General features: G+C 38.5%; 1 protein-coding gene and 1 pseudogene across 1 annotated transcript in view; one reads left to right on the top strand and one right to left on the bottom strand.

Annotated features, from left to right (window-relative positions):
- Nucleotides 1–23,557, bottom strand: part of slc45a3 (solute carrier family 45 member 3) — a 45,555-nt gene that overhangs the window by 10,317 nt on the left and 11,681 nt on the right. The window contains exons 2-4 of the mRNA XM_061721312.1: nucleotides 7,155–7,520; nucleotides 1,997–2,187; nucleotides 229–892 (exon numbers count right to left, since the gene is read on the bottom strand). Of these exons, the coding sequence (XP_061577296.1) occupies nucleotides 229–892; nucleotides 1,997–2,187; nucleotides 7,155–7,302 (1,003 nt within the window). The 5' untranslated portion in view covers nucleotides 7,303–7,520. The remainder of the gene's footprint in view (nucleotides 1–228; nucleotides 893–1,996; nucleotides 2,188–7,154; nucleotides 7,521–23,557) is intronic.
- On the top strand, nucleotides 15,199–17,106 carry LOC133444870 (uncharacterized; annotated as a pseudogene).

The raw sequence follows: 23,557 nt of genomic DNA, 5'->3' as shown, positions 1-23,557 counted from the left end.
AAAACATGACGCGCTAAATGTGCCTGTCAATAATTAATCGCAATTAACGCTCTAATTTGACACCCCTAGTGATACCATATATTGAAGAAAGTTGAAGCAGATGAAAGGAGGATACTGCTAATCGAGTGTGTGGCACATTAGATACACGTTTACAAAGACAGAATATGATCATACCACATATATGGATAGCAAAATCTTACAATTGCTTGATGAGAAAGTAGATCTGACCTTCATTGTATCTTTGTCTGGACACACTTCCTGGTAATGCACTGGGTACGCCCTCATACAGTCCTTCTCCCACAAAGTCTGTGTAAAAAAGCATAAAAGACATGACGGCCATCCAGCTGCAAAGCTGAGCCAGGCACAGCTGCCTCATCACCCGCGGGACGTGGCAGTAGCTCCTGAAGATGGCCGGAGTCATGGAACAGCATGTTCTCAGTAAACAGAGTAGCGGTACCGCCTTGAGCGGCGTCAGCTTGCACTTAAGCAGGTAGCAGCAGGAGCGTGGCAAGCCATACCAGCCGGCCGCCATTGCACCAGTCCCTGATTCCAGTAAAGATCCTGATTCTGCCAAGCTGCCGCTCACATGTGAGGGTTCCTCAGACACCTTCATGGTAATGAGCACACTGGGGACGAAGATGAGGATGAGGAGAAAAAAGAGGCACTCGGCCTGGCCTCCGAGGTAAACAGAGAGAAAGCCACGACTCCAGTCCAGCGCCGGTAACAAATAACCCACGCAGCCTCCCAAGCTGACCATGAAAGAGAACATGGCGAAGGCTTGCCCACAGTCCTCCTCGTCTCGGTACAGGTCCGACAAAAGAGCCTCCAACGGCGTGAAGCACACCTGTCCACAAAAGTCAAGGAGCCCTACACCAACGATAAGGAAGGTCACCTGGAACAAATGAAAGAAAACAAGTCATATTTTACACTAAACTCTCATCTTAAAATGGCTTTATCGTTACTTACTGTACATAAAACACACAATGTGCTTTAAAAAGATCAATACTGGCCATATGACATACAACATCTTTGGTATCTTTATCCAAATTCTTTTTTTCCCCTGATTAACATGGTGGTTTCCAGAATGATCAAACAAGTACATTTCAAGTAAATGTTCAAACACACACATTTTTTGTTTAGCGTATCACTCCCCAGCTTCATGTCTTTATCCAAACAGATGGGTTACGGTACATCACAGAGGTTCAAGTACAACTGGTGGCAGAAAACGGTTCTGATCCTGCCTCATTTGGCAGAACCAAGCCCTCAGACATGACGGAGTAGTTAACTGTCCCAACCTCCAAAACGATTAACAGAAATTGTTCTATATTCATAGTTGCCGTTGGCCAAGAGCAGAAGATGACTGTGGATCAAAGCCAGGAAAAGAGTGCACAAGTATCAAAGGCACCAAAGTCTCTGCGGCCACTTTATGGCTGAAAATGCAAAACTCTGATCTCATATCACACTACTGTAACTACAGAGGGAACATAATTATATGCATCTTAGGATTCATATACACACACACGGATGCTCCTTTCAAATCGACACTGGGCCTCTTAAAGGCAGATGTACTTCAAGCCTTACAATTACACATTTAGAAATGTATAACTTTCATTTTCGAGAACTGTGTCAGTATCTGGTAAGTTCTGCATATTTGATACCAGTCACACAGATATAATCATCACCAGACGAGCCAACAATGTAATCAGTTACAGTAACTGACTGTCGCAGACGGCGCCAACCGTCACACGTCTTATACACCATGTTTTCAGTTGGTTAAATTCCTGTTAAACATTAGAATTAAAACTACGCAAACAACTTTGTTAATTTACTTAATTTATTTAATGACGTTATTTTTACAATTTCATGGTGGGTTTTAACTCCTAGACGTCCACTTCTTCTGCACAAATAATTTAATATGCATTTATTTTCCTCGCATGATATATACGTAGAAAAATATGGAAATTAAAAGGAAACAAATTAAGTCATTTTGACCAACCTGGAGAGTCTGTCCCCCCCAAGCAAAATATCTGGCCAGGATATCAGCATGGGGGATGATAAAAAGTGCCAGGAGGACTCCCAGGGAAAACAGCCAGATGAAAGGCCGCCGTCTGCCGTAAGTGCTGTTGCAGTGGTCACTGGCTGAGCCAATCAGAGGGATGAACAGCAGGCCAAGAACCGGACCAATACCTGTGGTTACAAACAGGGATGGAAAGGGGATTTCAGAGACTACAGACATAGCATCAGGAAATGCACAGTGGATGTGGAGATGCTTCAAATATATTCAACCCATGATGCGAAAAAAAGCCCTAACTCATAAGTGTTGAAACAGACAAACCCCCCCCCCTACAAACCCCTGACACAATTTCATATGCTTTTGTTCCGCACTTGCCAAAAACATATGCACATATGAAATGTTTCCATTTTGCCTTGCGAGGCAGTTGAATGCTCAAAAGGGTTGCGAAATTCCACCGAAGAAAGAATCCATCCAAAGAGAAACCAAAAATATTCTCCACTACCTACAGATATCCATTTTAGCCTTTTACTGGCCCTCTCAGCTCCTTCTGGCTGCTGATGGTATGATGCCTCGTCCATCATCAGCGACTGCTCCTGCAGATGGGCTGCTGCCTGAAGGTAGCAGCGTCACAGGTGGCTGTCCGGCTAATTAGAACATGCCATGTTGCAGCGGCCGCTCAAATACAGACAAGCTAAATCCAAAATTATTCAATCTTAAATGTGGATTTTGACCTGTAAAACCAGTGGCCTTCTCCTTATACTGAGGAAGAACTTCAAGATCAGCATTTCTTATCGAAGCCTAAACAATCTCTTATGTCTGTCCTAATGCACATGCTAACACAGAGGCCTGCTCATAACAAATGTCTGAAAGCCCCACTGAAGTTAAAACAATACAGCAGTACAGCATGTTATGCAACTTTGACAAGAGATGTATGCACAGACAGTTGGTCCCATACCAGCACAACAGGCAGGTAAGTAAAGGGAGAGAAAATGTCAGCAGCCAAACAGTCAGCTGCTCCAGCACATTTCTCCCTACTGCAGCTGCGAAGGCCCATCATAACAATCCTGACCCTCCAGAGCTGTAGGATTCACTAGGTCACACACTCTCCCCACTTAGTAACTGCTCTCCCTGAAACACATGGTAACACACACACTTTCCCATCTCTGAACAGCTTTGCTGCTTCTAACTCGTGTTTACAGGCATGCAGATTCATCCATTACTGTACTCTCTAGAATATATAACCCAGAGAATAATATATATATATATATTCTCTGAAAACCCGATTTTCGATTTAGATTTTTTTGGTAAAACTACAAAAGACAATGGAATAAATTGTTTCAAATATTTTATCTTTATTTTTAAAGAAAAATAGCAAACAAATTTCCCTATTGGGAATGAAGTGCAATTGAAAGATACTGTAAATCCTCCTTGAGTTTAGTAAAGTGACAACATTTACAATTTTCTTGACCAAACAAAGATGAGACGGGCTGCAAAAAAGGAAAATCGATTTTCCGATTTTCCTTTTTTAACATCGATTTTGATTAATAAATCCGATTTAGATTTAAAATCGATTAATCACACAGCCCTAATATATATATATATATATATATATATATATATATATATATATGTATATATATATATATATATATATATATATATATATATATATAGACTTAATTAAGAGAGTAACATTTGGTTGTGTGCGTTTCTTCATTTGAAGACTCAGGTTAATGCACTTTTCTTAAATGATATCCTCGAAGCAAGATACTTGAGAACAGAACAACTGGAGAATAGAGCAGCCAACAAAAGGACGTTGGATAAAGTAGAAAGCAGCAGTCTGACACTTCTACCTAGGGAAATTAGTTAGAACACTCCCAAGGTACCATATCTGTCTTCATTTAAATAACGCTCCACCAATCCATTTAAATACAGGGATAAGAAAATTAGGGTGAATTCCATTTTCAGATTAGCTTCCAGCGCAGCATGTTTGGGAAGAACTCTACAACGATGACCCCCCCCCCCCCCTCCTAACACCAGCAGCTGTTTAGGAAGTGTGAAGAGTACAAGTGTATATTGTTTCATCTTTATATTTAAATGGGCACATGTGTCATGCACATGGATCTTCCTGGATTCATGGAATTCTATCCATCATCTGTAAAGTCACAAGGCAGAGCTTGAAAGAGACGCCTTTAGTGAAGAGGACCATGTGAATACCATTTAGGATAGTACAACCATTCACATCACTTACAAGTAAACTCTGTAAAGTTACACTGCATATTTGCATACCATACACAGGAGGATATTTTGGGCATTTACACACGTGCAACTAATTTCCAAGCACTAAAACGTCTTTGTAGGTACACAAATGATACCAGTTTTTCTTTTTGTTAAAATAAAATTGATTATTTTTTGCTCTAAACACTAGATTGTCAGAAACAACATATGCACAGTCAGTCAGAAGAATAAAATACAGATTTTTTTCGAAGAAAATTTTGCTCCAGCTGCACACGTTTCAGGGAATACTTGAATGTGAAATTGGATTAGCTGCAGCCCAGAGCGTGCAGCTGCAGTTAGCAGAACTCCAAACTACTCACCATTCATCACCATTATCCTGGTTAATATCACAACATAACAGAAAACTTTTACTTTCTAGGGACGAGTCATTTTCTAATATGGACTTAAAATTAATACTTTGAGTGCCGCTTTCTTCTTAATTCCATTTCATATACTGCTTAGCAGTTGTCTGCAATACTGGAACTAAAGCTTTTTTTTCCTGCATGGTTTTGAGCCATCAAATCAAGTTTTCCACAGTCTGAAGGGAAATGGATGGGCGTCCACATCTTCCCTGAAAAGACCTGTGATGTGCTAAAGGCTTTCATCAGCAACTAGATTTTCCTGTGCCTGGAACACGGTCAAGAGGATGTGAAGGAGTCTTGTTTCATTTCAGACAACATAGTTAAAATACATATGCATGTGCGCGCGCACAGTGGGGCAAAAAAGTATTTAGTTAGCCACTTATTGTGCATGTTCTACTGCGTAGAAAGATGACAGAGGTCTGTAATTTTCATAATAGGTAGCTTTCAACTATGGGAGAGAAAAATAGAAAAAGAAATCCAGGAAATTACATTGTAGGATTTTTAAAGAAGCAATTTGTAAATAAATTATGGTGGAAAGTAAGTATTTGGTCAATAACAAACAAGCAAGATTTCTGGCTTTCACAGACCTGTAACTACTTCAGTCCTCCAATCGTTACCCGTATTAATGGCACCTGTTTTAACTCGTTATCTGTGTTTAAAAAAAAAAAAAGACACCTGTCCACAACCTCAAACAGTCACACTCCAAACTCAACCATGGCCAAGACCAAAGAGCTATAGAAGTACACCAGGAAGAAAATTGTAGACCTGCACCAGGCTGGGAAGACTGAATCTACAACAGGCTGGTGTGAAGAAATCAACTGTGGGAGCAATTATTAGAAAATGGAAGACATACAAGACCACTGATAATGTGCATGTACATCTTTGGAGGGAGTTGAAAGTCCGTGTTGCCAGCGACAGCCCCAAAACTCCCTGCTCTAGAGGAGATCTGCATGGAGGAACGGGCCAAAATACCAGCAACAGTGTGTGCAGACCTGGTGAAGACTTACAGGAAACGTTTGACCCCTGTCCAACGTTTCCTGCCAACAAAAGGTTATGTTCCAAAGTACTGAGGTGAACTTTTGTTATTCCTTTTTTCCATCATTTACAAATACATTCTTAAAAAATCCTACAATGTGATTTCCTGGATTTAAAAAAAAAATAGGTTTTTCCTCTTTTTGTCTCTCGTGGTTGAAGTGTACCTACAATGATAATTATAGACCTCTCATATTTTTAAGTAGGAGAACTTGCACAATCAGTGGCTGACTAAATACTTTTTTGCCCCAATGTATGTGCTCATGCGGGAACACACACAAACTATTCCCGTGTTTGACTAAAGAAAAAAGATATTTAATATAAAATGTACATTAATAAAGGTGTGATTTCAAATGATTTGATACATTATCAAGCACTACAGAATAAAGCTTTATACTGCAGTATAAAACTGAAAACAGATCCCTGTCCAAACCCCCCTACTCTGGTTTGACCTAGATTGATTAGCTACAGAACATTTAAATGAATAAAAGAAAACTGAGTATTTGAGCTGCAGCTGAATCTTCTGCTGTCTGATAATAAATCATATTCAAGGCTGTTTTAACACAATGCAGGGTGTTTATTTGATAACTTGTATTGTAAAAAAATAAAAACTTTATTCTTGAACAATAGAGTGGTGAAGATGGAAAGATGACTTCAGGTGAAGCAAAACATCACATTTTCCTCAAGCTGATAATCTTTGAATCTTCCCAATTAAAACATCTTTTTTTTTTTTAAATAACACCTATAGTTTAGTAATCTTAAACATGTAGAGAAGACATTTTCAGTTGCTTCCACCCACTGGCCTTGTTTCACACAAACAGCAAGGCAACAACACAGCCCTTCAGGAATTTTTATGGCGATATGACATGAGACTCTGAGGACTTCGTCATCATACCTTATTTGACTAACTATTGAAATTAACAGGAATGGAAACTAAAGGAAAATACAGACGTGTCTGCACGTATAAGTGCAGTATAATAAACGATAACAGAAATGGCTGAATGCCACTGCTTTAGGAGACTGACGAAGCCATCAATGTCATATATTTCACGCCTGAAAAACGTCTTCAGTTTGAGGTAGTGTCTGCTGTCTTTAAAACACTATGTAATTACTAAACTGACAAAACAACAGAATATATGGCCACAGATTTCAGTAAAGACCTCAATTAAGTGTTTATGACTTGAACGGAAAACAGATAAGAGCCCTGAGGCAAAGTCACAAAGTCACACCCCAGTGCAACACCTCCACTCCCACAGGTTATAGATCACCAATGAAGAAAGTGACTTTTTGTGTCATGTCAATCTACACATGTAGGAGACTGCTGCTTGTTCTGTTTCACAAGACTTTTCATGACGGTAGCTAATTATTATAGTATTATTATAGTAATAATTAATAATAGTTAATTATTAAGTAGCTTCTGACTAGTATTATGGCTGATAAATAAATGAGCCTGATAGCTCCTCACTTACCTAGCACCATGGTCATGTAGCGCTCCTCTACTCCAGCTTCCAGCAGCAGTGGGGGCACGTACGTGATCCCAGCTGCCACACAGATCTCCAGGCCACAGGTCAGGGAGTTCAGCAGGACGAGACGCCACTGAGACCTCCATCCAGGCATATTTACAGGGGCTGGCTCGCCTTTCCTCTCCTATGGGTTGGCCACTACTGAGGGCTGGGGAGAGGGGAGGGATCCAGACCAGGACAAGGAGGGGGGCAGCACTGGGAGGCAGATCGTGCCCCACTGAGACACAGAGGCTGTCGGGGCAGGACAGCGGCAAAGACACTTGGAAGTCTCAGATGACCTGGAGGATTCATTCTCTTCTCTGCATTCTGGATCTGAGGAACAGAGGAAAAAGCAGCAAGATGAAAGAAAGGCTCAAATATGACAGCCACCCTGTGTCATAAGCACAAGTACATACATATATGTGTACACACACCAATTAAATAGAGGACCAAGTGTATGGGTGGTCATATACAGGTTAATACACCTGGAAGTCGAAAGCCTTACATTACATAAGGAATGTCATCAGTAACGGGTTTCTCAGTGTAGACTGCGATTTAGCCGGAATACATCATATTTTCAAGAAGGATGTAAATGTCAAAAACAGCTCTTCATCAACAGTTCGACAACAGGAACAACAAGAAACAGATAAAGGAGATGAGTCAGTTGGAGTGACGTGGCAATCAATTTGACAAGCAAAATCTCTCTGCAACTGCCGTTTGATTTTTTGTTTTAATGATCGTCAAACACAAGGTTAATGTTGTACATAATCCAGTACTTTTAAATAATGAAAGGCATGTTTTTTCTCTCCCAGCTCTCTATTCTCCACCTCTCCTTTACTTCTCCATAGCCACCAAGGAATGGCATACACCAGTTACCCAGCTGGTGATCAGAATGGACTGAAATCTTATACCATAAATAACAACTTCACTGTTTAATAGCTGTTTGTATCAAATTGCAATTTGCCTTGCGTGTGACAGATGATCATTGATGCACATGACGATGGAGGAACATACTGGTCTGTGTCAGTCACTCCAACATATGCTTTGTCTGTAAGGAATGTACTGTATGTGTGTGGGTGTGTGTGCATGTGCACACCCTGTAGTAAGTGGTTAAGTCATGCAAGTACAGCCACACGTAGGAAGAAACGATAAATTAAATATCTATCTATCTATCATATATATATATATATATATATATATATATATATATATATATATATATATAGACAGCTCAGACTGGAGGCTCTCATTATACAGCTTATAATAAAAATGCCAGTGCCATGACTACTGTGGTAAAACTGAAAGCTCACTGTAAGCATTACATTTCTCGCCATTGTATCCCTTAAAAATATTAATATTATAGATATGTTTTGTACGTTTTGACCACAAAAAAAACATTGGCTACTCCAGATAGTTTTGAAAAGAAAACTAAGAAATAACAGGATCAAGTAAATTAGAAATCCGTTTATTTGTTGGTGGCATTAGAATAGAAACAAGGAATGTCCATGACCTAACAAAATATCAGTTTATGCTCCTCACTGTGATTTCTTTACAGACATTTCATTTGTACAAATACTTCTGTCTAGTAACCTGGATCACTAAATTTTTTGATTTCCAGCGACAGAGAAAGCCAGTTCTGAAATTCCAGTCTGATTTTTAAGGAAATAACTTACACCAAACAATAACTCGTTCGGCATTTTGAGGACAGCATTGAATTTTCAATTAAAAACAGACCTATGAGGTCTCTGCATGACTTCAATTCAAATTATTTTGGATGGATGGGGGAAAAAACATGTGAGAACTGCAAACATCAGAAATCAATATCATAAATTGGTGACTCTGTAGTTCTAAACAATGACCGTTAAAACAAAAATTGGAAAAATCTCTGTGTATGTTGTTGAATAAAGTTAGAGATAAGCCAATTAACCTTTTTCAGTTCCAATTAATGCCAATATATACCTCCTACTAAATGTTGTTGTTATTATCTGTACGGTTACATGAGGCTGTATGAAACGCACACACAAAATATTACATCTTAATGTATTCCAAAGAAAAATCTTTAAATTTAGCCAGCAAGAGCAAACACGGTTGCAGCAAGTTTATTTGTACTGCACATTTCATTTACAAGACGATTCAAAGTGTTTTACATAAAAACATTTTTGAAAAATGCATTTCAAAAAGGTAAGAGTTCAGAGGCAGAATTAAAGACATCAGACTTAAGTTCAAAAGAATAAAACAAATGAAATGCAATAAATAAAGGTTACAATGCATTGTGGTAGATTGCTAAATTGCAGCAGTAAATAAAAAAGGTTTTCAACCCAAATGCATTCTGGGAATTTATTCCACAGGTGAGGAATGCTGCGTGGCCGCGTTTGGTTCTAACTCTGGGTTCAGAAAGTACACCTGAGGGTTCTGGTTGGTTCATAATGGACCAGGAGATCAGAGATGTACAGTATTTTGGTCCCAGACCATTCAGAGATTTATAAACCAGCAGGATTTTAACATCTAACACGGGTAAAGATCTAAGAACTGGAGTGATGTGGTCAGGAAACTTCTATCAATTTATTTCTAATACCAATGCCAAAATTAAATGAAAGGATCAAAAATCCACTTTTCTCTTTAACTCACCCTGGGTATAACTACGCTCTGAATGCAGCTGTACTCACATTTGAGTCTTCCTTTCAGATAATTTCGGCAGTTTTACAATTATTGTTTAGTGGGCATGAAATGGTCTTAAAAAATGTTGCCAATATAATTTGTCCAAGTGTTCATGACTGTGCATTACAAAAAAAAAATACACAAGTGAACTGCAACAGTCTTATTTTTGTTTCACATTTCACATCACACCTTAACAATAAATGACAAAACCTGTCAGTCTCCATTACAAGACATACTGTAAAGACACCATGTTCCTGTCAAACCTGTTCACGCAAAAAATTGAGGTCAGCCAGTCAACAACAGGCCACACCTGGTAGATGGGATACACACATACTTTTTACACAAACTGAAAAATGACAACTGACGTGGAACATCATAAGAGACTAATGAACAAACACATTCTTGAAGTATCACTACACTACATTATCTCAGATCTCTGATAAGTATCTAATGGCTTCGGGGAAAGCAAAAACGAAAGGGGTGGAAAAAACAGCTGTCCAATGAAGTCAACCATTATCATCACCATCTACCACTGAGATGTGTATTCTTTGAAAGCAGAAGGGAAGAGGCACAGTAGTTAAAAAAGCTGCAAACACAAAACCAGGGTGCTATATTTGCATTTGCTGTTACATTTCTCTGCCAGTGCCACCCATCTGTTCCCCTCAAGCATATAAATGGATGTCATCACACCCAACAAGACTTAGTCGATGACACAAATGTGTTCAGACAGTATTTCAGGGATCTGTACAGCTAAGCTATGTCAATTAGTCAATGTCTGACTGGAATGGCATTACTGACAAACAATGGCATGACAATTAACTATAATGTACTCTTACTTAAATTACTAATGTAATTTTAAAAACTGATTTTCAGGTGCCTGATAAACAGACCAAACTGGTTCTATGAGATGAAAGATATAGTCCTTGATGTAACATTTAACTCTGGATAAGAATAAGATGAGATAAGCCCTTTGGGAATTCACTAGTAAAGAAGGGTTAGAGGACATGAGAACTTCTAAGCTGTTTTCTAAACATCTTACAGTGTAAAGTACAGCTTGGACATTTTTGGCAAACTGCATTTTGGGGAAAAAACAACAAAAACAACCTACTAGTACTACAGTATGCAGTTTGAGAAACAACCACACACATTATTAGCACTAGCACTTCCAGCAATAGGGCAGCACTTGTGTCCAACTGGACTCACGGCAGTCTGACCAGCACTGATCCGGCTGGACCCTACTATGGGATTTCTTGCTTGTGTTGTTCTCTCAGATGTAAGTTGGTTTGGATAAAACCGTCTGCTAAATGACAGTAGTAGTAGTAGTACATGACAGTAGTAGTATTAATCTCTTATTCATGGTTTAATCCTGTTTTACAAGCTTCTTCTTGTGTTACAAGATCACTTAAGAGGAACAGGCAAAAACCAAAAGAATAAAAAATGACACTCAGTAAGCAAAGCATACACTCCCCAAGAAACATAGTTGGTCAACAATATCGCTGACAAAACAGGAATTCACCCATGAAAGTTGCATGACAAGCAAGTTTTAATGAAAGCAGAAGCAGACCCTTAACACAGTAATGTTCAGGGCAGGGAAACATGCTGTCTAACTGGAATCTTAACAAAAGCTGTTAGTCATCACAGCAATGTCTGCTCCATGGCAGAACTTGAAATGAAGAAGAACTCGATGTACTTTGTGCAATAAAAAAATGCAACACTGCAGATGTTAGGAGCTAGTAATAATACATGCTGCATTGAAGGATGACGTTGTTGACCTTGTCGACGTTATAAGACTACATATGCTGGTACTTACATACACAGCATTTGATTGCAACACAATGTGGAAATGAAGAGTCAGCATCGAAAGCATTGATGTTAGAGACTTAAAAACATACTGAGAAAACTCAAGCTACAGTAATTCAATTCAATTCAATTTATTTGTATAGCGTCAAATAACAAAGGTCATCTCATAACGCTTCACAACACGAAAAACAGAGATAAAAGTGATTAGATATAACACATCATAGAATAATGTATAAAAATATAAGCATCAGAAAAAGATCAGCATCAGTGATAAAAGTGATCAGATATCACACATAAAATAAAACACAAGCATCAGAAAACATCAGCATCGGAGAACAGCAAAACATCTAAAGACAGCCAAATGCTGAAAAAACTTTTTACACTTTCACAAGGTGGTTTTTCAGACGCGTCAATAATCAAGTTTACCGTATTTTGCAGACCGTTATAAGGAACAATATCAATCCACAGGTGTATTTTCATATGTAAGGTATACCGGGTTATAAGGTCCATGATACAACATATATAAAGCAAAACAAAACAGTCTGGTAAGTCAAACTTTATTCAACTCATTCACAACTCAGAATATCATTCAGTTGTGACAAATACACTCACATTTTAAATCATGCGTGTTCCACAAATAAAAAGTGGCAGAGGTAAGCGTAGTACTACGTCCTGTTCTCTGATTGGTTCATCGTTGCCAGCGACAGCAGACAACTGAAATTAGTGTGAGTTTGGAACAAAATTGTATTCCAACATTTATTGGATTTTGATGTAGATTTGAAAATGAGGTTTACGCTAAAAACCTAATGTTGGCTTGACGTCTAATTATAGTAAGGTAATATTGACTAGATGTTGGATGATGGTTGCTTGCCAGAGCTACATAATTAGTTTTCTAATGTTGTCTGACATTGAAACCCGTATCCAACCAAGGACTGACTTTAATGTGTCAGCTGAACGGTCCGACAATCAATCAACCGGAGCGGCTTTGTTGCAACCAAAGTCGCACTAAAACATTTTGACAGATTTTTGAGCGCAGTGTGTACCACATTAAAGTCATCAAAATCTAGTTACCAGCTGCTTTTTAACAACATTAACATGATGGTGTTGTTTGATAACACTACTTAAATCAATATATATTATCGCATTGCAAAACGCCTTTGCCTAGAGGTGGGCGATATGGAAAAAATATATCACGATCTTTTTTTTTTTTTAATAAAACCACGATTTCGATTTTATCACAATCTTAAATTGGAAAAAGAAAAACATACAATTTAGATGTTCTGAACTTTGCGTTCAATCTTTTCTCTGCATTCAGAGTAGAGACGTGGCATGGCAGTGCTGGAAAAGTATTTACGGCTGGGCAGCTACTTTAAGCAGGCGTATGAACCCCTCGTTTTCTACCCTCTTGAACGGTACCATGTCCTTTGTGAGATAAAAGGTAACAGCTCCCGTTACGTCTTTCCATTGCTTGCTTGACTTGTCATATGGCAATGCCTTTGTCAAATGCCTGTTTATGTTGTCTGTTTTGGTCTCACGCTAGCTGCTGACTCCGCCTGCGGTGCCGCCGGGCCCCTCACTGTTTGGCTCTCAGCATACTGCTCGGGGTGCTTCCTCTTCAGGTGATTAAACAGATTTGTCGTGTTACCACCCGACGTGCGAACCGTTTCTATGCACACTTTGCAAATTGCATTTGTTTGAGCTTGATCACTTGCAGAAAATCCAAACCAATTCCATATAATTGAGGGCAATTTTTTTTTTTGCAACCATCTCCTTTTGGCTTTCAGCCATCGCTCTCCATGTGCTACCACTACACACACAAACAAGTAGGCGGGTAGGAAAGTGCGGTCCTACCCATGATTCACTATGATTGGTCGGTCAGGTTGACGGCGCCAGGACATCTGGTGAGTCGGTGCGTCAGCATAGAACTGCAATTTATAGAATGTGCCTTAGACGATCCCACGTTTCTGCAGTTTGAAAGATCGTCTTCACGTTGTAAACCTTCACGATCTAATATTATCATATCGCCCACCCCTAACTTTGCCTCTATATAATCATTTGAATTATTGTCCACCGTCTTCTTCTGTTGACACTTCTCGCAACCGTAGTGGCAGCAGTTGCAATAATATGACATATGACAACTAAAAGATGTTTTTTTGGTCCATCTTCTTTAAAGTAAAGTCTCACAGGCTGAGATACAGAGAGAGAGAGTACCCAGCAAAGCATTTTTTTTTATATACTCTGTCATACTAAATTTTGGTGCATAGGTAGGTTTTACAGGATACTCTGACTTTCCCCTTTCTGAGTACAGGACACTGATTTGTCTTTTTTTTTTAAACTCTAAGCATTTTTTTCCATGTCGTACCTTGAGGTTTGTTCCAAATTACAGAGACTGGGATTGTGAGTCTTATAATTAAACAGTTAAGTTCCATTTTTAAGATAAATCTGTCTGCCCTGTGACCTGTGAATGCAGTCCATTTAGCTTGATTTAGATCTGTCACATTATCAGCACATGCACTTCGTTCATTTTTTTCAGAACAGACATCACTGGTTATAAAAACTTTGCTGGTTTTTTTAGTTATGAAAACCCAAATTCATATACTTGATTGATTCATGTTTTACTGTGGGATTAACACATTTTCTGTGATGTGAAGGAGGGATGTGTGAAATTCTGAAGGCATATTTGGGAGGTGATAACTCAAGTGAGGTGCAGTAAGCTTAGATAGCAACACTGTTAAAATTTACCAGCATTTCACAATAATTAACAGTATTATTTCACAGTAACTTGTTGTAATTAGGTTTCCCTGTAATATCCCAATGAATACCTGTAAAAAGTACAGTATCCTTGGATTTTACAGTATTTAACTCTTGTTTTACAGTAAAATCCTGCAATCTAAAACCTGCTGTTATATCACAACAAGGTCTGTAATATCACAGCAACACAGTAAAAAATGCAAGGATTTCACAGCATTAAACAGTATTATTACAGTGAAATATTGTGTTGAAATGCACCCTGGGAAGTCACATGACCTAACCGAACTACTATTTTGAACTGAAGGCGCCATATCCCACATTTCTCTTCTGGGCTGAATGGAGAAGGTAAGCAGCATGCATGTTTGCAGCACTTACACCCATGTTATTTTAATATGATAATAATATTTACTTTCAAATGAACGTTTATTGCATGACACAGTTCATATTTTGTTACCAAGGGCCCGAAATTGTTTAAAGTTCTCTTACAGCATTTGCTAATAGTAGTAAGGTTAGTAATGACGAGAGTTTCGGTATAATTTTTCATGTCACTATCACCGTTTAGACAAATGTAGTGTTTGTAAAGTTTATAAAACCAATGATGGGACAAAAATTACTAGTTATGTGTGCACATTTTTGTAATTAGTCAAGGTTATCATAGATTAGCCTGGCTAACAGTTAGCTGTTTAACTTTAATGACTTAGTGATTCAAACGGTCCATGAAAAAATATTTTTCCAGCGGATATCTTAGTTACAACGTTGTACGTTGTACTAACGTTGTACTAACGTGGTTAGTTACCCTGTGATGCCCACTTCTAGGTGTGTCAGGTGGGGCCCAGCAGATTTGCCAGAGGGGGAGACCGAGGCAACGTTGGAGAATATGAAGAGGGATATGCTGAACATCTACTCAGGCATGCCATCTACTGTCTTTTTGGGTCATTTTGTTTAGACTTTAGTAATTGGTCAAGATCTGAACATTGTGTGTGTTGGGTGGCTACAAGACCAAATTGTTACTTGGGTACTAACAATGCATTTGTATGTCTGTAAACACAGAGGAAGGAATGAATGGGGCAGAGAGAGCAGAACCAATGATGGAAAAGACATACATCATCCTGCGGAAATACCTTAACAAAGAGCCTGCTGCAGCAATGTCTGAGATCAAACAGGAATGGCCATTTCTCTTCTCTCAGAAATGCCTATTCTCACACTTTGGCCTCCTGACGGACGTCGATGTCCTTCAGAAGCTACAGGAGAAAATTAGTCGACGAGGACAGACCATCCTGGATTACTGTGCAACACTGGACAACCCCAAGATCCATGATGTCCTGGCCTGCTATGATCCAGACTCTGACAAGGCTGCCTGCATCCTGCTGCTCCTAATGTTGTACTTCAAAGAACCGAAAGAGAGTTTGATGCTTGAAGTTGATGTAAGATTTTTTATTCAAATATTTAAAATGCAAAATGAGTGATTACATTATCAACATTTACCTTGTATGATATGCTACCTCTGACCAATGAACAATATTTATCCTTTAATTTATCCTAAATCCATGCCATTGTGTGTTACTATGTTACAGCCATGTGCCACTTCTGTGGACGTCAATACTTCAGAGCTCCCCAGCACCCCCTGCTAGATCATTCAAGGTAATGTTAATTTCATGTAGTATCGACATTTCTAACAAATTATTTTGTTTTCATTCTAGAAATCTACATGATCACAATAAATAATAAATATTATAAGAATTACATTTGTATAGCCCTTTTTATCTGAAGCAGATCGCAAAGTGCTCATAACAATGTTATATCTGTTCATTTCAGGACACGATGAAGCCCTCTGGATGGCTTATATCCATCGAGGGACATGTGATGGGCCCACACCCTTTCTTTTTGAGTAGCTGCTTTCTTCAGCAGCTATTACGTCTTCAACCTTGAGTATCCTGCCACTGGATCATCAACGCTGGAGTTCATTCATAGGTATTTTATAAAGACCACATTTAATCTTCTAATTCACATTATAGTACAGGCTTCCAACTAAATGATTGTCTTGAGGTCTAAAATGCTGACAAACGAGGTAGCTGAGGCTAGCCTGGTGAGACTATCCTGATCACGCAAACTCATATTCAGTTTCGCTCTGCAGATCAGTATGGATATCTACACGTTATGCTGACAAATACCTGCTGGTCCAATCACAGCTGTGTATTCTGTTTTGGGGCAGGCTATGTGATTTCGAAACGTCTATTGCAAAATGTGAATGTATTGAATGAAGTAGAGGACATTTTCTTTAAAAGCAGAACAAAATCCTCTCAGACCCTTAATTGACAAGGATGTATTTGTCATACTTTGAACAGCGTTTAGTTTAATTTACTAACAGGTCAATTGCGTGAAGACGCATTTCAGTGGCGGCGCACGTTGATATGGCCTCTCATCAACCACTTGGCTACAACAAATTATGGTGACAGGAAGGTCTAACAAGTTTGTATTATAAATCTACCAGGGTTTGATGTGGGAAAAGGCACAGGTGAACACCTTGATAAGTGTTGCCTGCAATACATATTGTAAGTCTGTTTTAAAACTGAAACTATCTTTGCTTATTAACAGGTGCTTCCTGGGCATCAATCCTGAAAGAGGCTCAAAGACCAAGAAGCGGACAACAATGAACCCTCATGTGAGCACCCTTTGGAGGAAACTTGTTGACTTTGAGTGGGCATCATAGTATTTTTTTGCAGCAGTAGTTGTCAGGCTCAGTTTTGAGTAGCCTCGTTCTTTATGTAATTTTTTTTAAAGACAACTTTGCACTACAATATTTTTACACAATGCTGTTGCGTGTGGACTCATTATAATGTTTGAGACTGAGAAGAGCGCCTGATTCCTTTACGACATCCCTTCATCGCTCTCCCTTCCTCTCTCATCTTGCCATGAAGGCCTCATGCCCATCCTGTCCATTACTGTTTTTGTGACACAGCTAGTTAAATAGTTGAGTTGTGAGACAGGCAGTTGAATTGCAAGTTTGCACAATTTCTCTGCATTTTAAGGTGGCTTTTATGACTAGAAATTCAACCTTCTAGTCATAAAAGCCATCTTAAAATGCAGAAAATAAAGTTCTTGGCATCTGCTGTATTCATATTGTACATATTGTTCTGTAGTGCTGTACAATGTTATTAAATATGCCATTGGGCTAACATTGACTTTACCTCAGAGTTGTTTGTTTACAATGTTTGTAAATTCACAGTAAATGGAAGCTTCTGCATTACTTTTACAGTAAATTACTGAACAATTTTAGCACGACTTCCACAGTATACATTGTAAATTCACAGTAAATTATTGTCAACTTGTACATTACTTTCACAGTACACAATGTAAAAGTACAGGGCCTTGTTGTAATGATGTACAGCAAAAGGTTGTAATTCTCCAGTAATGTACTGTAATATCACAGTAATTGCTTTGTCATTGAAGCTGTAAAGTTACAGTATTCAGTTGTGTTATTACAACAATGCATTGTAATCTCACAGATATAAATTACAGTAAATTTCTGTGAGTATATTTCACAGTATATTGCTGTAATCCTTACTGTGAAAGTAATGCAAAATTTATCCAATTATTTACTGTAAGTTCACAACAAAAAAATTTACAGTGAATGATATGAACCAACTGATTGCTATGATAGCAAATAAAAGGCTTTCCCACTGACTACTGAGAAACAATATGAATAACTGGAGGAGAAAAAAGTCTATCAATAATATCTACAGCACAATGCACTTCTAAAGTAGTTCCTGATACTAAAGAGTCAATCTAAAACGTCTCAAATGCCATCAAATACAAAAGCATTCATACATTTCCACTTTAGTCACAGTCTTAGCAGGCTGGACCTACCAGAGGCCTAGGTCAAAGCGAGGGGAGCATTTCACAGCCGTCACTTCTCATTCCCTCCCAGCCTGGGCACATTGAAAGACACCCATCAGGGGACCAGCCACAACAACCCCCTACCCACATATTTTGTGAGTACACACATTCATTATCCTTTTCTCTTGGATTTCACCCTGATATTTCCTTAATGCCAGAGGTCTTAGCGTGTTTGACTTGCATTTCTTTTTAAATGAATCTTTTGACATGCTTTTATGGTTCTGAATCTGTATGAATGCTTTCTATTACAGCCCCAGCTGACTGTCAGACTTTCTCACTGAAACAGAAGGGTCCCTGGTGGTTAGAACAGAGATATCTGATTCGTATACCTAAGCAGCCAAAGCTTTTCTCAATACTTCCAGGGGTTTGTAAGCTGAACGGTTGCTTGATTCTTGACCTAACCAGCATGAGTCAGAGGGAGGGTGGAAACACTGAAAAATAATGTCATGGACTGAAAAGTGGGCCAGAGGGCTCATCATTCACCCATTTGTCCATCGCAAAGTTAAATATAAAAAATAAAATCAATGTGTTTGCCCCAAAGCCATACACACATGCCCACCCTGCTCTGCTCTGATTCCACAATGTATTCTAATCAAGGTCTATCCTTCCCTATAGCTTTAGAGATGGAAATGCAAATGAATGCCCTGACAAACAACAAACAGTGCTGGTACTTATCTGATGAGTTTTCTTTTCACACCATTCTTAAAAGGGTTGTGATCATGGAGATTGGAGGACAGTTTAATTTGTCATCTCTCTCAATGATCCCTTTCCAAGCCTTGTTTAGCCAGAACCTTTTGTATACATTGTTGTGTGAGGGAGCACTGTGATTTATACACATACAAATATGGTTCAATGCAAGCTCTACATAGATAGGTGGGGTGTCACACTATGTAAGACACAGATAGTGTGAGAGTGTGAGGTTGCTGGGGATCTGCCTACAGACACCAAAGTTTGGAAGAGAAGCTGGAATTGCTGTGAGATGACATCAGTGTCTCAATCATGGTGGAGGCTGTGAAGGCAGAAACCTCAGCTGGAGGGTCTGGTTTTCTGTTTGGCTCACGCTGAATGGCTGCAGCACTGTGGCCTTTCACTCCCTGCACATCAATGCACACAACTATCAACAAAGAAAGACAGCAGGACCGGCATTGAAGCACACTGCTTGCCTGACCAACTTTCTGCAAACCTGTCTCAACACCGATGTTGAGAGAAGAGGGAGGGAGAGACAATACAAAAACCAAAAAAAAAACACCCTGAGCTAAAGAGTATCAGAGTGAGCAAGTGCACTGCTTATAATGCTGTCCTAATATCAGTACCTCAGCTTTTCATAATAATGCCTATTTGATCCTGGGTCAAAGACGTGACGCTTACTTTTTCTGTCCGATGGAACTTTTTACCTAATAATAAACATAAAAATGAATAAAAAATATAACATGTATGTCTAATACGTTCCTTCTACATGTGCCCACTCTTATTTTATTTAAACATGTTGGTTATTGGTCATTTTCTGCCATCTGAAGTGTGAAAACATCATGTGGGGTGACCGTCCGGCCTTGACTTCTGTTTGGACAACTGGTTTTAAACCACATTAAAACAATTTAAAAATAATGCTTGCCCTATTGGGCATACTTTCAAACTTGTTTTAGATTTATTGACAAAGTTATGGAACATTTGTACACACATTTCAATCATAATACACAAACTAATCTTGTCCGAATATGTTCATTGTTCATTGAATTATCATCTGGGGTGACCATGAAAAAAATACAATTGAGGGACTTTTATATTGACAATCATCTCAAAGAGGATGTTGCATCAGCCAGTTACTCTATGAGGGTCCCAGAGAGACAACCTGCAGGTCAGTAGTCTCTCTCTCCTTTACAAATAAATCCTCTTTCTAACTGCTGCAGTGTATACGTCACATTTTGATATCATGTGGGGTGACCACCCTAAAACTGTAAATAATTCGTTTTATTTGCAAATCTATATTTTGAAGGTAAATTTGTTAGTGATATGTGGTGAGAAGTAGCTAGCTTAGATCATATAGCTAACTGTTAGCCTGTTATATTTGATTAAACTTGAAAGCATCATGTGGGGTGACCACCTGTCATGTGGGGTAACCAACAAATGGCAATTCTGTATCAAATTCAAAATTGAATGTCTATCAGTTTTGGTTCAAATATAAATTATTGGTATAGCATGCATAAGTGGATACACCTTGTACACATTTTAAATCAGTTTTATGAATTTTAGAGTAAGTAAGAGGGTGACCCTGCCATTATGGATAGAATGTATTTAAAAATGGTTTTTAATGTTTTTTTCTGGTTAGTAGAGGATGGCAATGCCCAGGACTGTCACTTAGGTAGAAGCACGGGGTGGTAAAAATGGGGAAAAAAAACGGGATAAAAAAAATGAGGAAGGAAAAAAAAAAAAAAAAATGTTTTTTAAAAAATGAAAGGAAACATGTGTCTATCTTTCTTGAAAAGTTAATTTAATTACTGATACTTATTAAAATATACATTTTGTTATGGAAATCTATTAATTTTGAGATAAATTACGGTCGCCCCAAATGAGGCCTTATACGTCTTTGACCCTCCTAGCATTGTGCTGGAACTGGTGCACAGAGACCCATAGGTGATCGACATGATCAGAGGGCCCCAGACATGTTACATCCAAAACTAGGTCCATCTCTAAAAGACATAATTGTCAGAGTCACCTGAATGCTGGCTTTAACGACCAATGCACGTATCTGATCAAACACAAATCAACATCTTGTACATTTTTCCATTACAACCTATATTTTCAGTACCTCTCCAGACACTCCACTTATCATATTAAAATTAACACTTCCTTCATTTCATCTCTTGCTCTTTGAACGTCATTTTCAGGTAATCATGCCCCAGTTATTAGGTAATGGGTTACCTGTTTAAAAGGAACTTTGTTCAAATATTAACTAACATATCAACTGTTTAATCCTTTTTTTGTTTCATCCTAATCTGGAAATGGTTCACCTGCTTAAAAGTCTGTTCAAATTCCAGTTATCTATCCCCATCTGTTATGTTAATGTTTTTAAACTGTTGATAAACGTTTAAACGCTTTCAGAGATTTAACTCCAGCTGCCCCTGTTACTAAGATATATTCAGCCAAAGACTATTACAAGCCTACATTACTGACAAGGAGCTCATTTATGGGTTTTATAGCAATCAAGACACATTTACGATGGAAAGTGCCTCTGTGCAAATTTTTATAAAGCATACTGAGAGGATTTATGAAGCCGTTTCATTAAAACTTGGAATAAGGAAATTCTTTTAGGTGGAAATTATTTTTAACTCGCATGTATATGAGCTACTGGCGTCATCCCTGCCGATTATAACTGCATTCATGAAAGAATTAAATGACATTGGTTCATTTCAACCATCAGATCACTAAAAGTGAATCTGTCTGGGACATTGCATGTCATTATAACTCTCATTTTTAAAATTAACAACACAAATATTAGAGTCAACATGTCCCACCAGTTTTTTCCAATTCTCAAACATCAATCGCTGCCAGGTGGCTACATCATTCCCCTCGGTTGTCACCCAGCCAGGACTGCTATGTGGAACTGCTCTAAAGACACTTCAAATAAAATGTAAAGTTCTGATTTATCCGTGGCCACCTACACCAAACAGATCTAACCCGTTTTTGCACTACACATCTGCACAAATGGACACACTCAGGTGAATATGGGAGGGATTCAGGCTAGGCTGGATTAGCCTGGTGTGGGATTACAGTGCATTAGGGTGATGACTGAGGAGAGTGGAGGACGAGCACCCCAGTTCACAGCCCACTTCCACTGTCAGCAATATCTGTCTGAAATTGAACTCGGCTTTGAACTGAAGTTATATGACATAAGCTGTAGCTCTTCAGTGTTGTGAGTGGTTGTACATTGTCCACCTAAGTTCAATAAGGATTTAATACAGAACGTTAGAGACTTCTTGGTAGGGAATATTTCAATAATGACTTTTTTTAATATAGAAAAAAAGTAATTATTGAGAAAATCTACTCCCCACTTCAACTTAAAATTGTGCTGTGGTTGCTGTACCTTGGAAGTGAGAAGCTTAAACTCTGGCTGCTGCCTTTTTAAATAAATAAAAATTTTCATAATTTCAGGTATATTTCTGAACTAGAAAATCTGACTTACTCTGCCTTATTTAATGTTTTTCCTTTTCAGAAGTTGGAATGTCTGAACCTTGTGCTTCCATATGGATTCTCTGCAAGCATCTGTAAAATGTGTTACAATGTGTTGTATGAAACCAGCAAGTCCAGCAAATCATCATGTTTTATTTACTGCCATGGTCCCTGGTTCTCCTGTTAAAAATTGTGCTCTACAGCAACACTGACTTGTGATTAAGCTTTCAAATTCCCTTGTAATTTTATTTTACTTTTCATAACTGTGGAGTACCATGACCCTGCACCAGTTAGGAGTTGGCCATGCAAATAACACAACGACTTGCGGTACAGTTCAGCTGTGTTGCCTCTTGTAAGTGTATAACTTGCTTTCCCAAAAAACTGGCTTTCCAGTCAAAGACTTATTGAGTCAAAGTGAATGGATGAGTGAAGATGGGATCCTAATGCAAAATATGTTTTATTCAACCTTGATCTGATCCGTTTTCATTTAGCCCACATAGCAGTCCGAATTTCAATTAGTTATAAATAGACAGCCAGTTGACTGCATAGCCATGTTATCAGAGTTCAACAGTGATAGTACAAGTAAACATGACATTTAATTTGTAGGATACAGGGAAATGACAATGTCATTTCATGGATATATTCTCAGCACAGCTGTAGTTTATCATATCGTCACTGGGTCAATATTTGCTTGTTTTCCATTCCAACTAATCCATGCCTTACGAGAAGCTGTTCCTTAATCACATTCAGATTATTGTCACTTACCTTTTCTTTTTTTTTTTAAAGAGTATTTTAATTTCAGTTTTTAATGTACCCATGCTTGATTTTACTTGCATTTAGGTCCAGAACCTAAATGCAGGTTCAAATTTGAATTCTAAGTTTTTCTGAAAGGTAAAAATAAGGAAATTGTTTATCTGATATAAACAAATGGTGACAGACAGAATAACTGCAGCAAAAGTAGCAAGTAAGAAACCAAGAATGAATGAATATCATTAAACACCACCATACAACGTCCATGCCCCTCAACTCCCATCTTTCACCATCTATACCCACTTCCTAAAAGGTTCTTTCTGAAACGTCCTGACCCTGTATCATGT

Source organism: Cololabis saira, chromosome 5, assembly GCF_033807715.1.
Source record: "Cololabis saira isolate AMF1-May2022 chromosome 5, fColSai1.1, whole genome shotgun sequence".
Lineage (NCBI taxonomy): Eukaryota > Metazoa > Chordata > Actinopteri > Beloniformes > Belonidae > Cololabis > Cololabis saira.
The sequence above is the reverse complement of the archived record's forward strand: the minus strand, read 5'-3'. Positions and strand labels throughout refer to the sequence as shown.